The 20485-nt window shown below is 38.6% G+C and overlaps 2 protein-coding genes across 2 annotated transcripts; one reads left to right on the plus strand and one right to left on the minus strand.

Moving 5' to 3' along the window:
* Nucleotides 1-3554: 3554 nt before the first annotated feature.
* On the minus strand, nt 3555-6869 carry LOC117292657. Its single transcript, XM_033774792.1, has 2 exons — nt 5943-6869; nt 3555-5021 (listed from the first exon to the last, which is right to left on the minus strand). Exons 1-2 carry the CDS (start codon nt 6839-6841, stop codon nt 4541-4543), a joined length of 1380 nt encoding a protein of 459 aa, XP_033630683.1. The 5' UTR covers nt 6842-6869; the 3' UTR covers nt 3555-4540.
* A 2305-nt stretch (nt 6870-9174) lies between these two features.
* Nucleotides 9175-11528, plus strand: LOC117292621 (chromobox protein homolog 2-like). The gene is made up of 5 exons (XM_033774744.1): nt 9175-9786; nt 9891-9934; nt 10088-10156; nt 10302-10377; nt 10517-11528. Exons 1-5 carry the CDS (start codon nt 9718-9720, stop codon nt 11387-11389), a joined length of 1131 nt encoding a protein of 376 aa, XP_033630635.1. The 5' UTR covers nt 9175-9717; the 3' UTR covers nt 11390-11528.
* The last annotated feature ends 8957 nt before the right edge of the window (nt 11529-20485 follow it).

Consider the following 20485-nt stretch of genomic DNA (forward strand, 5'->3'; position numbering starts at 1 on the left):
TTGATGGCAACAAGTATGGGACGTGGGGAGGGGGGGGGGTGACACACTGCAGATCATTCACTGACATTTTGTGGTTATCGTTGTAGAAATAAAGCAAAATAATGGAAAACACATGCATATTTTTGACCCCGTGAAAATCGTTTGACTATGAACCACTGCCGCAATCATTCTACAATCTGTGACCACTCGTTTGTAAAATGAAAGATCACATGAAGGCAAATATCACAGTCTGATAGTTGATGATTAAGAGTTTTTATAAAATGAGGGAGGGGGGGGGGAAATGTAGCGAAAAGGTTAATGCTTTTTGATTATTTAGAGAAAAATAGTCCGTCTGAAAAAATGTCTTAGACAATAGATTAGTAATTGAGGATGCAGTATAACCATTGTCTAAATTCGATTACAAAGCCGCGTGAACTGCGCACAAAAAAATGCGACAACTCATGAAACATCTTCGGTGTTTTCTTGGAAATGTGACCCTGTGTAGTTCTACTTTGATTTCTACAGGTATTTCTGGATTTGTGTTTATTAGAAACTAGATGATAGTCATAAATTAACTGTTCGGTATGATGAAACCTGTCGTTAAAGACACTGGACACTTTGGTTATTAATTGTCAAATATTCCAACACAAGCATAATGAACGAAAAAACATCTTCGTTGAACAAACTTGTGGGCTTTCACATGTAAAATGAGGGGATGTAGGCCTGAAGCCTTTTTTGTTTTAAATAATGTCAACAGAAATGACAAAACTTCAGAGGGAGCCGTTTCTCACATTGTTTTCTATACTACCAACAATGCTCGTTACCATGTTAGTTTTTGTGTTAATAATTATTTTGAGTGATTACAACTACTATGTCCAGTGCGTTTAGCCTAAAGGTAAAAAACAAAACACGAAACAAAAAGAAAATACGAAATGAAAAATGAAATGTAATAAATGCTGACCTTATCGTCGTTCTGGTTCAACTCCACGGAGACAAACAAACGAAACTAGTCAACTAAAATGGTGTTTGGGGGCAAACAACACACCTTAACCACTGTGCAGAAAGTGTTTCAACGAAATGCGGGTGGGGATCTCCAGGCTGCCTTGCTATCCCTGTTCACACTCCACGTTCACACTGTTGGGGCAAAAAACCTACATGTACGTTTTGATCTTCATGTCTTCTGAAATTTTCCCCAAATTTTGTCCACTTGAGCCAAATAGAGCGCCAATTTTACAATGGATGCGACGCAGTAAAGAGCACACAGCATTTAATGGTTTTCCCCAACGTAATGTAGAAAATAGTATGAATGGATTGTATATAACGTTGAATGGACACCTGACGTCACGCTGACCTCGAACATGACCCTAGCTCGGTGGGAACTTACAGGGGATTCCCCTTCTGAGTAATAATTAGTGACGTCAAACCACGATCGACCAATCGGAAAACCCGTTTCAAACTAGGCGCCAAATGCTGAGAAGCACCCTATCGGGTTGGCTTTTGGCGAGAGTGTCAGATCACGAGTAACTGGAGCATGCAAACAGGTCTTTGAACTGAATGGTAAAAAGGGTTCACACAGATAGGAACGTAATAACAACCGTATACAGTGCAAATACTCAATAATTATTCCAGGTTTGAGGCCTTCTTTAGAATATTGCATGATTAATTATCAATCTGCTAAAGGAACTGGACCTGTTGGGTAATATTGTTACCAAAGACCAGTTTCTCACTTCGTGTATCCCAACAACATGCATAAAATAACAAATCTGTGAACATTATGGACTCAATTGGTCATCGAAGAGTCAAGAGAACAGTGACCGAAAAACACCCTTGTTGCACAATGCGTGCTTTCAAATGCCTATATATAAAGGGGCTTCATGCTTGAAGTCTTTTTGAGAGAGAGAGAGAAATTACCTCTTTCTCAATACTGTATACGTTACTTCAGAGGGAGCCGTTTCTCACCCGTGACTATGTTTGATACTTTCAACAGCTCTCCATTTCTCGTTAGTAATGCTACCAAGTAATTTTTTAATTATAATGTCCAGTGACATTAAATCAAATAAATGAACAGAATAGCTGTGACCGGGAGGAAGGCCTAATTTCTTTTTTTATGTATTGGCCTATATGTCTATTATGTAAACCTAAAAACGGTAGTACAGCAAAAACCACAACATAACATAAGAAAGGTTAAATTGCATCGGGGATAAAGAATATTACATCGATGTGTGTAAGCACTGTATACTCGAAACCACACTACAATCCTAACGTTCAATCAATTCACGATTACAGTATGATTGCATTGCACGAGTACACTCTCAACTCTCCCGGGTCAGACTTGACCGAGATTCCAAGTCCCATGGGCCTGACATATTTACGGGCAGGCTGACCCAGAAAATGGTTAAATGTTTGAATTCCAACTCGGATTCTACGACAGTTTAACCCATTAATTTGGTTGTTGTCTTGACAAGGATTCCGGGTCTAACTGACCCATTTCCGGGTCAAACTGACCCTGATATTTGTCAGGCCCTAGGGAAATTGATCCGGGTCAAATTTGACCCGGGAGATTTAAAAGTGAAGTACAATTGGTAAACTGCGTTGATCACTAGTCATTTTTGGTGCTGTTGCTGTTATTATTGAACTCTTTTATGAGGCCCATAGTATTACTTTCCTCATTCATAGAGTGAATTAAAAATAAATATAATGTTTTGGGGTCATCGTTCTTGTGGACTCGTGCAACAAGGTCATATCCTTTGAAGTGTAACTTTATGCCCGAGTTTCTTCAATTCAAAATGTAATTCACTGCCAATTAGCCTACTCGCTTTGTGATTTGGCTTTTATCTACCGTACTAGAGGAGACTTTTCTGTTCGTAATGTGCGAGTCTTTTAGCCCAAATAGTTATGTATTGGCTCAAACTGCGCATTCTCGTTCGTTTAAGTCATGTCACAGGATGGCGCCCTGTGATTAATGTTTATTGACCTAAACTGCTTTGAATTTAAGGCTCTAAATGTTTAAATAAAAAGACAAACACAATACGGGAAATACCTCAACAAACAACGCAATCGGTTCGGACATTTAATGCAAAAATGTATTTACATATTACCCTCTGTTTTATTTGCATAAACATTAATGATCTTATTCACGCATTCCATATCTTTCTGTTGACGTAACGACCGCTTTTGTCTCTATGCAATAATCTACTCAAAACTGAAACGACAGAGGCAAATAGGTGGCGAACGTTGGGTGCGAATAATACAGAAAATAAACAGAATTTACGACAAAAAAGGACGGAAGGCAAGTGCAAGAGAATGGACCAGCTAAAAGTGATACAGAAACAAAATGGGGTTTGTAATAATGTTGCCGTTGTTAATCTATAACACGTTTATTATAATAATTGATCAGCTGCTTACAAACACGTACATGTCGAATTATGAAGTAATTAGATTCATCACCCATACTTTTAACTCCAGTGTTACTCTTTTTATTTTGGATTTATTTATTTCCTTGTTTTTTGATTTGTTGACTTTTTTTGTTATTATTATTCATGCTTTATTAAAAACATTCAAATTAGTTGCCACAGGCAAAAAAACATTGTATTTACAAAATGTACAGATAAAACAATAAAATTACAGACAATATCAAAATTGGGTTTGTCATTAAAACAATGAGGCATAAAAAGAACACAGGAATTCAACTTAGCGAGATGAGCAGAACAAAAATTACTGTTTTTATCGTCTGACTGGGCACCCCGAACAAAGAGTAATGACAACATAGAAAAAAAAAACCTGTTAATCCGGAGGTCGTTGGTTCAAATCCCCCCTCAAGTCAATTGTTATAATTGTCAACCCCAAATCATTAAATACTATTTTATCCGGTCAGTTTACCCGGTGGTTTATATTTGATAGTTTTTATACCGTCTGAAACACTGCAAAAACCATACCAACAATTCCCACAACATGTCATGGACCATCATGAATGAAAGATGATATTGTAAACGTCCATCCCTAGAAAGGGTTGTAGAACATTCCACGTCATTAGAGTACTCGCTTCCATTATTGACACTTTTAATTTCCAATTTTTTCCTTTTCTTTCTGGATTAATTTATTTAATACATTCTAAATACATCCGAAACACTGTGCAAACCGTAATACCAAAAAATTCCCACATCTAAGCTCAATTTCAAAAAGCAATAAAATCCACTGTATAAAAGACAAATTGTCAGTATCACCATGGTGATTTGTATTGTGACATCACACTTTACTAAGCAACTATGATTGATTCGCAGTTACGATCAATCTTAATGAAAGATAACATTTCTAAACGTCCAGGCAAACTCTTTCTGGAAAAAGGTTGTAAATAAAAATCCCACGTCACTAGTATTCCGTTCTATAAAACACACTTTAAAATTTCACTGTGCAAAACAATATCGAAAACGCCTACACCATGTCATAACTGGCTCATCATGAATAAAAGATGACATTCTAAACGTCCAGATTAACTTATCCATGGAAATAGTTGTATATAAAAAAGCATCCCACGTCATTACAGCCCATCACAGTTCCTTCCTCATCTGTGACTGTTTCCATGTCTACCATGAAACGAGTTAGAAGTATTCGCCTGAGGTACTACTCTGTGCTGCTTCAACTGTCGGAAAACAATCTTCTTTTTAAGCAGTTCGGTCTCCCTCTTTAATTCCAAGATCTGCATCTTGCGGGCATGCTGTGACTCCATCATCTGCATCCGCCGTTTGAATTCCCGGCGAGCAAACACCAGTCGCTGCCGCTCGAATTTGGCGTCAGATTCCCTGGTCCCTCGATGACGATGCCGTGTGGTTGTGGACGAACGGCCGCCGTCATAGGTGTGGTTGAGACCCACGGGGTTGTCCTGTCCCCAGTCGGACAACGACCCGATGTCATCATCGGAGTCATCTTCATCAAGGAAGTCCGAGTCGTTGTCATCGACGTCGTCGTCATCGTCGCGGGGACGCTGTTGTTGTTGTTGTTGGGCTGTCCCTTCGCCTATTATTCCTGGGAAGTCCTTAGTCCAGCTGTATAAAAACAAAAGTAAAATGATGAATAATAATAATCGTGAAAAGTAAAAGTAGGTTGAGCATTTTGTACGGCACAATACAATGGGACTCTTGGCAGGTGAAGTCAAGAAATTATTCCTTGAAAAAGTGATGAGTGATGGCATCATGCAGTGTTTGAAATATATTTTACACAGCAATCTTCTGGTGTGTGTGTATACGAGTGTTGGTTAATGGCGAACGGCAGTGCAACTGTCATAATTTTGTATCAGAGCCGCCATCATATCTGGTGGTGGTGGTGGGGGGGGGGGGGATCTTTAACAAAAAGGGGTGGAAATTCAAACCCCACCCCACCCTCTCTAATTCGCCAATGTCTGTTTTGGGAGAGAACATGATCTTACCGAACTGTCAAGTCTCCAAGCAACATTTTAAATGTGTATTTTGAAAGGTTCTGAATCTATATCCGTCTATTTCTCTTGATAACGGTTATTATGCTTTACTGCAATATTATTGTGGTATATTTTATAGCGCCAATTTAAATTGCCTAGGTTGAGATGCTGATGTACCCTTTCCCCAATACAACGATTTATGTTGAAGTACCGTCTGCATAGCGCCCTCTTTTGATTGAACTTTCTTCAGCCCTGTTGGGAAACTTAACACACATCGGGGGTGCACGGATCCGATCGCGTTTTTTGTTTGCTCCTCTACGACAATGCCACCGTCGTATGTTCAAAGGATAATTTCTTTTTCTTTATAAATCGATAAAAATTTCGTTAAAAATGGAATCCTAAACAAACAAACATCTGGAAAACTTATGAGGATGGCAATTCTCATGTGCAGAAAAAAAGTACGACCCGATCCGAACTAGCCCTCCCCCGCCCCCCCCCCCCCCCCGCCAGTGATTAACAAAAACACCCCTTTCAATCAATCTGGGCCAGATACCTCGGGAGATTTTCACCAGTACGTTTCCGACGAATTTGAGTCGCCGACAACGAGGCCGAGCCCATCGTTGTAGCAGCCGTAACCATGAGGGTGCCCCCTCCTCCTCCTGACGTGCCCGCTGCTGCTGGTACCAACTCAAAGTCACTCTGGTCCTCATCACCAACCAGGTCCACGCTCACTGGCTCCTGTTTCACTTCAACAACAGTTTCCAAGGTGACTGGGATGGCGTCATCATCAGATAAAACACTAGAGGGTGGGGCACCGGAAGCGCTTTGCTGCGAGGAGCCCATGAGCGGATACGAAATGAATTGTGGGTGAAGTTGTTCTCCGTCAGCGGTGCGGTATGAAGCCGGCACTTCTTGGAGTTCGTTGTCAAAGCCGGTACTACCACCGGGGGCGTACGTGTGTTCGAAACCGCTCATCAGCTCGCAGATGTGTTTGGCGAGCTCGTTGGGTTTCCTGGTCGTAGGAGTAGCACCCCCTTTATTCAAATCCTGCTCCTCTGATTCGTGGTAGTAGTTCATCTCCTGTCTTGCCCAGTGCTTGATCCTCCTCCATTGTTCGCGGATGCGTTGCAGCTCTCGCGGAACGCCCCCGACTTTAATCGAGAACTCATTGTACACCTCCTTCCACGCCTGCTTGCGCTGGCGAACGGACACGGTGTCCCCCGCCTTGTTCTCGATGACGGCCAGTCGTTTCTGCACGAGTTTCACCAGCAGGCATTTATCCGAATGATCCCAATTCTGGGAGCGTTCGCGTTTCTGATAGCTGGTCGATGACGCCCCTTGAAGTTCACGACTAGAACCCGGTTGCTTCTGCATGTCCCCACTCCCTCGTCCAACACTATTTTCTTCAGAATCAACATTTGTAAAGCTGCGAGCTGGTACACGTGCGGCCATCTTTTTCTGTAGTGGTCGTGGTTGTACTATTGCTCCATGTACTAACTAGAGTCATGCTACCCACGACTATACATTGTACACACAGCAGTAGTTAGTACACACCCGTGTGTATGACTACGTGATTATAATAAGGCGGGCGTTAATACGCAGGGCTAGTAATGCCATGTGCATAATAAAGGTCATCCGGCTATAAGCTGAATATGCCTACAACGTTGCACACAATCGTGATGTGGCAACAGTCATTACAATAGTGCTATATCAATACGCTCTGCCATCTAGAGTGACTCTACTATAAATAACAGTAATAGGCACTTCGTAGTTAATCACCGTGTGAAGATTTCATGGTACAACAAAATTATTTAAATGTACCAACAATATAAGCCTTTAGGCCTACTTCTTTATTCCACTATTCATGTGAACAGTAAACAAACAGAGTTAGAAAAATGTCACTTGAGATCGTGTCAATACAATACCCATAGAACATTCTAGGACTCCATTAAAAATAACAGATGCACTATAGTTAACAACCATGTGAAGATTGTATGATACAATAAATTTATTTTAGAGTAGGCATACCAATATCGGCTCACTTTTTTATCTCACTGTATCCCACAGTGTGAGGAATTCCAACAAATATAAATTTTGCACCATTCCCCCCAAACAAAATAAAATGTCCTAAAACATGCTATAAGATTCTTGTGTGTGCTTAAACAAACCTTGTGGACAGGTACATGTTTAAACATTGAATTGTGTTTATAACTCTAAACACTGTGTTTACAGTGTACGACGGTGTGAACACGTAGGTTCATTAGAATAACGTCAATTGAAATTGTGTCACGTACAAAAAAAATAACGTAACGCAATACGAAGATCACGGTACGTGTATGCCGTCTAAACGTAACCGATACACACGCGGCTATATTAAACCAAGTTACGCGCTGTATGTCATTTCCCGTATTAGAAGATTTTTTGATACTAAGGCCCATTATTTTAAGACGAAATAAAAAGAATACATTATGATCTCTGCAAAAAATGTATAGCGCACGACTTTAACTAAGATTGTTCGATTCGATTTTTGGATGTTTATCCGGAAATTGAGATAATTATTCGTTTTATGAGAAAGCTATTTATATATCGTTCATGTATAATTATGGTAGTGCACCACAATTCGCCGTATCAGATGAGCCGTGGTTCTTTAAAACTTTTTACACCAAGTTGTGGGGATCCCAGTTGTGTCAATCAGCCATGTTCAAAGAACTTTGCATATTATTTTTTATTGCTATGTAATGTGTGTACTTTTACTATATTAAAGCATTTTTAAATTGTCTGTCTTCAATGTGTGCCTTGTGCACTTTTTTCCTGCATTTGTTACTAGATTTCCTTTATTTCTTTTGGCTTGATGTAAAAAAAAAAAAACATTCGCAATTAAGTAGCATTTGGCTGTCATGGAATATTTGTAATGGTCCACCAATGAATGAAATGAGTGAATGAAGAGTACAGCATAAACAAATTAAGTGAATCGCCGGACGGGTCTTTCAGGACTGTATAAAACTCACTTGTATAGTGAGTTAACAATAATTTGATATTTCTAACTTCTACGTGTTTGTCTTTTTCGCTCTCAGCTCTCAAAAAAAATTCCAACCATTTATGTTTTGACGGACCAACATTTTATTTTATTTTATACAGACCTACCTGTTCAACTAAAGTTTCAAATTTCAGATTTTAAGTGACTTCAAAACTCAAAAGCAAAAGTTCGTTCCGAATAAAGTTTCGTTTTTATGATTTCGAAACTATACCAAATACTGTAGAGACAATGTTCAATAAACTTATGAATCGGTTCTCATTGTTAAAATAACCTTTAAAAGGAAAAATTTGTTTTACCTTTTATTTACAAATGATTTTATACCGAAACGACGACATCTCGAATGTTGGGGCTTACAGTTGGCAAAAAGAACTAACAACCTATCGCAAAAGTCGGGTATATGGCTGCGGACTATTTTCGATTAATGGTCCACTATAATAATACGCTACTAAACTCGGATTTTGTTTAAGCACGAATCATATTCCTGGTCCCTAAGTAAGTACCTGACCGTGGGCTCCGTTAGGTTTATTGAAACGGTCATATTAGTGACTATCTTCCCTTGAAATTCACAACTCGTGCATAGTTTCAAGTTTCAACGTCACCTGTTCTTCACCGACCAGCAAGTCTTTAAAAATAACGTCCAGCGTAGTGAAAATAATTACAAATTATAGCCAGTGATAATAAAAAAGAACAACACCACACAGACAATGGTCTGTGCGGGCTTCCGTAAGTCTTTATTCATACACACCGCCATACAGTACACACACACGGCTAGTTATTGCAGCAGCTGGTCGCCATTGCTCGAGCTGAAGTTTCACGTCATTGATGGTAGTTTATTATGGGATGTAATCAGTAAGTGTTAGTTGGCTGTATGTAGGTTGGGTAGCCTGACGAACATGGAGATAGGCCTGCCTGGCTGGATGCAACACACTGTATAGTAACCCTCACTGTGTGTAAAATCAGAGGGGTCAGAAGTAAGAATGTATGTGTACATATACATCGGGTTCGTACATGGTGCTATGTAGCCTACGTTCTCATGCAGCGCATGAGAGACAATACTGTTGAAGACTAATACGCCGTAGCTAACTGTGTTTGTTTTGGTTGAATGGATATATTCCATCATGAATTGTGATAATCCATATGTACTATTGGTTTTACTGGCCTTTGTAACTGACCACGAAACTCGTAGTTAAAGGCTGAGGGGCCGGGCGAGTTTCAACGTAACCCCACCGTGCAGAGCAGCGTCAAGAGAGTACACAGTCTATCTCCGAAACACAACACCGTACACAAAACCATGGAGTTGAAAGACCTGGGAGAGCAGGTTTATGCTGCCGAAGAGCTTAAAGAACGCCGAATACGAAAGGTAATGTCTTGATACATTTTTCTTATAACCATTATGTCTACTTAAAATACACACCCCTTTTCTCGGTGTAGTCTAATCATTTTCTCTTTCTCTACTCGCACCAGGGCAAGCCGGAATATCTTGTAAAATGGAAAGGCTGGTCGAACAAGTGAGTTTTGAATTTCTTAGTTTACACGTTTTAAATCGAGTGTATGATAATCTTCCTCAATGAAATAATGTATGAAATTGATTCTTGATTCTCGATAGATATATCAACAGTATGCCTTAATAAATTGTTTTGTTCTACATTTTATTTCACCAGGTACAATACTTGGGAGCCAGAAGACAACATTATAGACCGACGCCTTGTCGAAATGTTCATCAGCCAGAGGTAACTCCATTCTTTCCATCATTTTCATGTCACCAATAGCTAAGTTTTGATTGCGTAAATTCCATTAAATGTTGTTGATCATATCTTATCAGCCAGTTTACTAAACTTCCTGTATTTTTGTCCGTTGTTTATTCCAACCTTACAGGCAGAGCGGTGGCGTGGCCGGGGCTTCCACACCGGGACACCGTGGGCGAAAACCCGCTCCAAGGGGACGGAGGAAGGTAAGCCAGTGATTTTTCTTGAAATTCGAGTGCGCGATTTGCATACATTTTCTATGTTTCTGAATAAGCGATGTCGTGTTCAGTGTTTTAGGTTTTATGGTTGTTGAGGGTAATATGTTGGTTTTCTGTCCTCCAACAGTCGGCACCTGGGTCCGTCTTAAAACGAAAATCTGAACTTGAATTGGGAGAGCCTCCGCCCCGCCAAGCCAAGCAGCTCAAACGGGAGTCACCCGAGGAACGCGTTGATAACAGGCGTGCTTGCAAATCAGCAGCAACTGGAAACAAGGATGGTATGGTCCAAGGTGAAATTGATGAGAACTTCAATACAAAAGTGAGCTTGGGTGAGAAACCTCAAGGTTTACTAGAGACCAAATTAGCAAAAGAGAAAAAGACCAAGGTGAGACGGAAGAGTGATACACCGGACTCGTTACGAAAAGTGGGGGGAGGTGGAGGCAAAAAGAGCCCCGGTCTAATACGGGATGGTTTGCTCACCATCCCCGCTGTCACCACGGTGACCTCACCAAAGGCCAAGGTCAAGTCACCGGTCACCACGTCAGCTCCTCCAACTCCCAAGAAGAAGAAGAAAGCGAAATCGTCGAACAAGTCAGATACACCCTCTCTTGACGCAGACAAAGCATCAAAATTAGAGGAACCATCTTCGCCCTCTGATGATGTGGATGTGGTAAATGTTAGTACCCCATCACCATCTCCCCCATCAGTGACAATTCCCCAGGGTACTTCTTCGGCTCAACAGTCTGTGGTTGTCCACATTAAAAAAGAAGATATTTTGCCCAACATCAGAAAGTACCAGCAGCAGACGTTGAAGAGATCGCCTTGGAAACCATCCCATCTTCCCGCATCTGAGGTTTTGGTGACGGATGTAACATCTCAAGACGTCACTGTGACTGTCCGGGAGTGCACGTCCATGAAGGGTTTCTTCAAGGAGCCCACCAAGGAAGGCAAACAAGAGGGAGGAGAAGAGGGGTTGCCTGTAACGAAAAGGAAAAAATGAGTTGTTTGTAGGACAAGATGAATCAAAATGTTATTTAATATCATGTTTGACATAACACCCTGAAGATTGTTTAAAGGCACTGTACACTATATTGATAATAACTCAACATTAGCATAAAAACTTATTTGCTAACGAGAAACGCAGAGCTGTTGATAGTTTGTGCAACGTACTGGGTATTTGTTCTTTCATTATAGTTCTCTTGCAACTTCGATGACCAATCGAATCTATATGCATATGTTGGGGGTACATCCCAGGTGAGAAAACTGGTCCTTGAAATTTACCAATAGTGTCCAGTGGCTTTAAAGGTGTAACACTACGAATTATAATTTAACTTGTTACAAAAACAAACGATAGTGCGGTAACATTGCTGTTGCAACTCTAGCAACATTTATAACACCGTATAGTAACAATGCCGTTACAAATGTCACTGTGACAATTGTCACTCAGTACAACAACACACGTGTGTAACGCTGTTGTAATGACACCGTTACAACTATAACAAGAGTGTTTTGTCACATTTGGCGGGAAATGACTAACACAAGGAGCCTAGTTGCTTTGTGATGCAACTCAAAGAATGGGTTTAAACAAAACAGTTTAAACGCTATTACGAAGATTTCGCTTTTACACGATTTGCCTTATTAGAAAAACATTTAAAAGCGCAGGGATATTATGTTGTGTTTTCGTTTTTTAATTTGCAATTGCAAGTATTAAGTTATTTTAAAATGCATGATTTGTAAAGCATTGTTACAATTATTTTAACATTTGTGTCGAAAACACAGTAAAAAACTAAAAAACAAAAACGCGAACTTAAAACGTGAAACACGCATGCCTTCCAGAAATGTAGACTGTCTTTATTATTTTTGTCGCCTACTTCCAAGGGATATTTTGGACAAGGCCGTCCTTGTTTGAGATGCGTGGCTTCTAAGAAAGAACCAACAAATATCAGTCTTGCCGCATCAAGTCTCAAATTAGCAAGGATTGCTGTAGCACCATGTAAAGATTATCTCTAAAGAAGAACCGTTGGTTTCAACTCGACGTTTCGATCAGTATGCTCCAGTCGTCTTCTGGAGTCACTCTATCTACATGTATATCGTTTTTGTGAGAAAAAATAATATTGTTAAAATTAAATCCATACACCCACAGAGAACCTTTGGGAGTGTCTAAAAAAGAAACAATTTATATTTTAAATTATTCAACTAAAATAACCACATACTGCATTCATTGTCACTAAAAACAATTTACAGTTGATATATAATTATGAAATTATAAAACTCGGACTAGAATTTGTCCTAACTGTACCAAATCTATAATGAAAATGTATGAATGAAATTACTGTTTTTGTCGCGAGTAGATGAATCTAGATAATATATATTTCTCAGTTTGTCGTGGAATGTACAACAACTTTAAAATAATATTTCAACACAACTAATGTTGTAGTATAGGGCTTATGATGACAGTTAGGCACTAAGTGTTTTTGTCAGTACACCGAATTTATCATCGTGAATAATAATATATTCTCCAACCATTAATCTCGTGTTATATTCTGCATGACAATAAATTTTCCAAACGTAATCTTCCTGCGTGCTATAAAACATTTTTGGTATAGTAATAAGGTAATGTCGGTTGAAATTGTTTGAAAGTTTTTGTTTCAACAGTACAGTGTTTGAACGTTCAGTGTACGATGTTCAACATGTTTGTAACAATTTGTACAATTTTGGAGTCCATCAACACCCACCTTCATGACAATTTTCGAAGAAGACTTTTTGCTGTCGTTTTAAAAGCCGGTCCGAAGGTATTGTTGATTGAATTTGTTTGAAAATGATTGTTGAACACTTAAGTGGACACTATTGGTAATTGTCAAAGACTAGCCTTCACAGTGGGTGTATCTCAACATATGCATAAAATAACAAGCCTGTGAACATTTGAGCTCAATCGGTCATCGAACTTGCGAGCTATTAATGAACGAAAAAGCACCCTTGTCACACAAAGATGCGTGCATTTAGATGGTTGATTTCGAGACCTCAAGTTCTAAATCTGAGGTCTCAAAATCAAATTCATGGAAAATTACTTCTTTCTCGAAAACTATGGCACTTAAGAGGGAGCCGTTTCTCACAATGTTTTATACCATCAACCTCTCCCCATTATACTTGTCACCAAGAAAGGTTTTATGCTAATAATTATTTTGAGTAATTACCAATAGTGTCCACTGCCTTTAAATGAAAAGGTATAACAGTGTTCGACCGTTTAGTGTATAATGTTCAACATGTTAACTAACTATTCATCCAATGTTGCCCCCTCCAATACAAACCTTTATGAAAACTAATTAGGAGATATTCTCGTCTTTGGTTTTACCAACCGGTCCAAAGTAGCCAAGCATTTTGATGCACTGCATTGCTCCGCGACATTAAAACATTTATCTTCAAAACGTCTTCTTTGAACCAAGATTTAAATACGATATTGATATGATAAAATAAATTAATGCATTTTGCATTACATGGACTTATATTCTACTGTTAAAATCAGTATTTAAATAGATATAATTTGAGAACTTTGTCGGGAATTTTTAAGTTTTATTTTTAGGTTTGGACCATTGTTTCAGTGTTCAACCCAAAACCCTGATGTCGCAGGTCACATCGTCTATATATACATAATAATAATACTATACCGATCTCTTATATCGCACGTATCTAACAAGTGATCGAGGTGCCTATGTATTTACATTTTTCGGAAAGAAAAGTTATTATTGAAGTTATGAAGTCTGAAACCCATCTTTGCTTTCTTCTCTATCATATTTTGTTATTAATTATTGGAATTAGACATTTACCGAATCGGTTATTTCTGCTCAGGACTCTAGGGTCATTAGTGCAATTCGTGGAGTTCAAAGAAATGCTCAATTGCATATAGTTCGGCGCTCCTGGTAAATGGAGCAAGAGTGGTCTTAATAGCACATGTGTTTGTTTCAGAAAAATAAAAAATAAAATAAAAAAAATCTTCAAATATTGTACGAATTTTTCATTGAATGACTTTTTTATCATTACGAGTGAGATTGCGTTTAATGAAACTATATAATACTAGTAATGAGTAGACGATGAGCATTATTCCGAATTCCACAAGGTCATTAGTTTGAACCTGGTTTCCACATGGACTGTGCATATTTTGAAATTTCTGTGAAAAGAATTTATTGATGAAGGAAGATTGATTTTGGTTTCACCCTTTTGGTTATTGCTGATATAGAAATTTTAATCAATGACTTTATAGAACAGAGCAGAATAACCTTACTTCGGTATACATGACTTGGTTATAAAATAATCAATGAAGGAGTACATTATTACATGCATTTGTTATGATTGACTGATATATTATAAAATATTATTTATTTAAAAACAAAAGAGACAGCACTGATTAGGTTTCGAGTTCTTTGTTAGGCACTGACCACGTTTTTTAATTACTAAAAACTTACATTAGCCTACAAACTAACTTGCAGTAACAAGCGATGGAGAGCTGTTCATAGTTTAAAACACTGTAATAAAACGGCTTTCTCATGAGAGAGAGGTAATTTCTCATAAAAATATTAAAATCTGAGAAAGACTTGAGACCTGAAGCCTTTCTCAGGCATCTAAAAGCACACAAACTTGTGCATCAAGGGTGTTTTTTCTTCCATTAGTCTCTTGCAACTTTGATGACCAATTGAGCCCAAATTTGCAATTGGATGCAATTGTTGAGAAACACCAAGTATGAATATTGTTCTTTGACAATTACCAAAGGTGTCCACTGCCCTTAAAGATGAGTTTTAAGTTTGCAACAAATTGTTAATTTTAGTCAAAATGTCTGAGAAAAAGCACAATTACATAAGAAACAAGTTTATACACGATCTTGCATGTTATTAAAGGTGCTTACTGACATTTTGTATCCATCATTATGCCAGTTGCCGTTGCAGTATTTTGATGTTTATCGATTATGAACAATCGAAAATACAATAATTTAGTTATCTACCCCCAACAGTAATAAATGAGATGGATGCTCAGTGGTATACAAATCCTACGAAAATGTTTTATTTTTATTTTTGATAACTTCTTTCGGCCAACCTTTTTAAATGTTCATTTTCCCGTAGTACGTACCCCTAATGGGAATATGAGAGGCGTAACTACAGTAATGCTTCTCAGATTCAACTTTTCATCTTTTCAAGTGAAATGTTTCTCAAACAGTTTTACATCGACAGCTTCTATGTGCTCAGAGCGCTTGCCCGGTTACGCAACTTAAATCTTACTTTTTAAATCTTATGTTACAAATTCGATTGTTTTACCCAAACTCCTCATTTTGTTTGGTATTTTGAGCTTTGTATAATTCGGTTAGCTGTATGACGTGATTTGCATTCGCTTGTCAAGTTCTACTTTGACATGAATATATAAACATGATTATTTATTCCATTTGTCACAATTTTATGTATTGTACTGATATTTATTTGATCTGAGATCATAAAATGAATGAGAGCTTTCAATTTCACAAGTAATCGAAGAAGTTGATGCTAAACATATCCGTGTAGATTTTGACGTCATAATTATCTTTTGGCAAAGTATCGGTATTATTGGAGGCTCTGGTTTTTTGTGGTTCTTGGTCTCAGCTCTGGCTGTGGCTTTGGGTCTCAGCTTTGGTTGCAGCTCTGGGTTTCATTTTTTGCTGCAGCTTCTGGTCTCATGTGGCTGCGGCTCCTGGCCTCAGGTCTGACTGTGGCTTTGGGTCTCAGCTTTGTTTGCAGCTCTGGGTTTCATTTTTGGCTGCAGCTTCTAGTCTCAGCTCTGGCTGCGGCTCTGTGTATCATCTTTGGCTGTGGCTCCAGGTCTTAGCTATGGCTGCAGCTATAGTTCTCAGCTACTACGTCTTCAGGTCTCAGCTCAGGCTGCGACTCTGGGTTTCAGGTCTGGCTTAGGCACTGGGTCTCATCTTGTGCTGCCGCTCTGGGTCTTGCTACGGCTGCGGCTCCGGTCTCAGCATTGATTCCAGCTCTGGCTGCGGCTCTAGGTCCCGGGTCATTCTGTGGCTGCGGGTCTCGTCTTAGGCTGCTGCCTTGTGTATATCGGCTCTTTCTGGGCACCAAGTCTTAGCGCTGACTGAGGCTTCGGGTCTCGCTTCTCGTAGCAGCTCATGTTTTGCCTAGGTGCTTTTTGGCTCAGGTTCTGGCTTCATTTAGGCTTTGGTTTTGGCCCTGGCTTTGGCTACAGTTTTTGCTCTGGTTTTTGCTTTGACTCTGGCATCGGTTGTTACGTCATTATTATATATTAACTGTACCGTCCCGTCTCTCATTTGGTTGTTATTAAATCGTGGCATTTTTCAGGTCACATTTTCCTGTGCTCGTCATTAAAGTCTTGAAAGTAGTCATGTTTAATAACTGTATAGTGTTAATATCATCTTCCCCTTTCAAAATGTATACAACATAGAAAGCTTAAGAAAAATGTTCATGTACATGCATACTTATAATAATAATAATAATAATAATAATAATAATAATAATAATAATAATAATAATAATAATAATAATAATAATAATAATAATAATAATAATAATAATAATAATAATAATAATAATAATAATAATAATAATGTAACAGATAAACAATGCTGACGTGTATAAAGTCACATAATAGTTCTATAACGACATTGTCGTGTTATATTAAAATGCTTACTTATTATAAATGGAAACAGAAATTCGCCTATCGTTTGTTCAAATCTAATAAAAAGCGAACCAATTTAGTTTACCAAATCGGTGTGAAGCTTGACTTGCTGTTATTTTATGGTGTTCTATAAGCTGAGGTTAACTCAAAGTGGGCCTACCTCCACCCCCCCCCCCCAAAAAAAAAAATTGTATAGACATGATTGACCACCAAATAAATAAAGATTACATAATTAATGAACAACTAAAACTAAATAAATCAATATCAACCAAGTTAAAGGCAGTGGACACTTTGGGTAATTACTCAAAATAATTATTAGCATAAAACCTTTCTTGGTGACGAGTAATGGGGAGAGGTTGGTGGTATAAAACATTGTGAGAAACAGCTCCCTCTGAAGTGCCATAGTTTTGGAGAAAGAAGTAATTTTCCACGAATTTGATTTCGAGACCTCAAGTTTAGAACTTGAGGTCTCGAAATCAACCTTCTAAACGCACACAACTTCGTGTGACAAGGGTGTTTTCTTCTTTCATTATTATCTCGCAACTTGATGACCGATTGAGCTCAAATTTTCACAGGTTTGTTATTTTATGCATATGTTGAGATACAGCACTTGTGAAGGCTAGTCTTGACAATTACCAGTAGTGTCCACTGCCTTTAATGCACAACAAATAGTAGACTTGTGGACAAGTCGTTAAATCGGCCCCACGCGCTGAGATAGTGCTCCCCCGACAACACTGCTCTCGCGCGAACTCACTGCTCTCGCGCGAACTGATGGATCCCCGATTTCGACTCCTCATTAACGACGATTATTAAACAATAATCAACCGAACAAAAAGTGAAAAGTGTATAATTTAATCATATAATTAGGTACATACATTAGTTTAAGTCGAAGATACAATGTCTTGGCTGCCCATTCTTTCAAATTTGGTGTACAGTTCAACCGTATGCTTTATAGCATGGCAGCCAGCCTGAGATCTATTACCACCTCCCTTTCATAGAGTTCAACTTTCTTGACAATGACGTAAAAACACAAATAATGTATCATCATCATCATGACAAAGGCAATACAACCGGCCTAATATAAAGATTGAACATTTCACTTTCTTGTCCGAGTGGTGTCGGTTTCACGCTTTCACTCTGTTTGAATGAAATTGGGATGAACATAACTCATAAAAGATTTGTCCGTCATGTGACTCTTTGCAAGACTGACTCTATGCCGGACAATGGTTTTTCACTCTTTTACATTAAGAGAGCATTTTTTTTTTTTAATAACGCAATATTTCTTCAGAAAATGTTATTGTTCGTTGTTGTTGGCATAGCATGAATGATGGTAATAATTTGACGATTTCGGCTGTCGCTAATGTGTTGTACCGCCCTCATAGTTCAAATTGTTTTGCAGAACACAATATATATACCGTGTACTTTCTCATCTCGTGACCAAACTGTGGTAATAGAGCCACTAGCTTTGGGAGATTAACGCAGGTGCAACTTGAAAGGGTAATAAGAAGAAACTATAAATAAACAGTAAATAGTAAACTGCGGGTACGTGTAAATCTCTTATGGTGAGTGTTGGCTCTAAAAAGTGTAATGGCACGTTCGGTAATGTCACTGACAACTAATGACTTTACGAAATTACAGCAGCTTTGGGTATGTAAATGTTTTTTCTTTCATAGAAACATCTCACTTCGAAGCACTAAGATTATGAAAAAATATAACACTTTTTATCCCAATAAATTTGAAATTAAAGAGCTTTACCGCGGTAACAAAGAGCTCGAATTGCTGTGTTCTTTCCTTTGTCCTTTCTGTTAACCGTTTCCCATATATTTTGTCCTGAGTGAAGACCATCCATTGAGCACTATTCAAAGTGCCCGGAATTCCAGATTCTCGCGAAAACTGTACACAATTAACTAAAACACTGGCAATGAAAAATAAATGGGTTGTCTGACTGTACATGATGTGGTTTACCGCCACCAACGTATGCCCACGTCAAAATATTGAGTTGTTTTCTCGGTGGCTGTGATGAAGGGGGGTCACGCCCACAAGTTTATATGGATTTATGTGGTAGGTTTCTGAGCAAGGGTGGGAGGGGGCGTTGCTTGCGCGCACAACTGGTTGTGTATTGTTTTAAATGTGCCTTTTAAAGGGATGGTTTTCACGGATATTCGTGCGTGGACATTGCCGCTCCAGATTTTCGGCAATTATCTCAAAAACCTTAACCCTTTTCGAAATGAAATTTTCACAGGTCTGTTTAATGGTATACTATCAAATTATATGCGATTCAATCAAATGATTTCAAAAACATAGGTATATGATTTGCCTTGAAGTACTTGTGGCGTTTCCGCAGGTTAGTTCTAGGACGGCATTTCAGACGGCACACTCAAATATTATTACTATTGTCAGATTTAACTTACTACAGGGTACAGGGAAAAAAAGACTGGCCAGCGGCACATGAACCAATGACTCAGGAATAACGTACCAAGTTATACAAAATCAACTATCAAGCCCAAATTATTTTATTTTATTTTGATGTGGATTTATACGACTCTATTTATTCGAACTTCATCAGATTCTACCACAGAAAGCCGCATGGAACAACCCTTTAGGTGGCATAAACATAATAGCAAGATTTAAACAAAGGCTATTTAATATATTTAACTTTACAAAAAAAACACCAATATAATTTACAAAAATAATGTACATTAGTTATCGTCAATGTTGCAGGAAAGTGCGTATTCTGTAACTCATCGATTCGTACCATGGTGTTTTCAAATCGATTCGTACCATGGTGTTTTCAAAAACATTTCTGCGAAAAACGACCCTGTGTTTGTCTGATCGGGTTTCCGTTATTGTGTTTGGATCATGTGTGCAACCTAATACAAACACCGTTGAACCAAATGCTTCTTCACTCGACATACTAAAAGGGAACACCACGTTGATTTCAGGCAGAAGAAGCATAGCCAAAACGGTATCATAACATGTTTAATAAAGATATAGAGACGTTTTATTTTTAATATAGAAAAAGGCATACACTATGGCTTTATTTTGGGTACAACTCGTTACCTTCTGCCTTTTCTACTTTAACATTGATGGCCTTGGTGCCCTAGCCGTGGTGCCCTTAACAGTTTGGCATTCATTCTTCAAGGGAATTCAAGGGCAGAGTGGCTTTGCCCTAAAGAATTGTAATTCCATGCCTGGAACAGCGTAATTAAAACATTTTGAGAAAAACAAGTACAGGCAGGGATACATTAGTGTAAAAAGAGGCCGAAATAGGACATGTTATACAAACACAAACACATTATGCCTTTGGAGCTTTTTAATTGAAAAACTACACACTCTTATGGAGTAAATCATTTTGCTAAACAAGTGGAGGGAGCCCCCCCCCCCCCCCGCACCGGCAGTGACACTTGTTACTGTAAAAGTCGCTGAG

Source organism: Asterias rubens, chromosome 7 (genome assembly GCF_902459465.1).
Source record: "Asterias rubens chromosome 7, eAstRub1.3, whole genome shotgun sequence".
NCBI lineage: Eukaryota > Metazoa > Echinodermata > Asteroidea > Forcipulatida > Asteriidae > Asterias > Asterias rubens.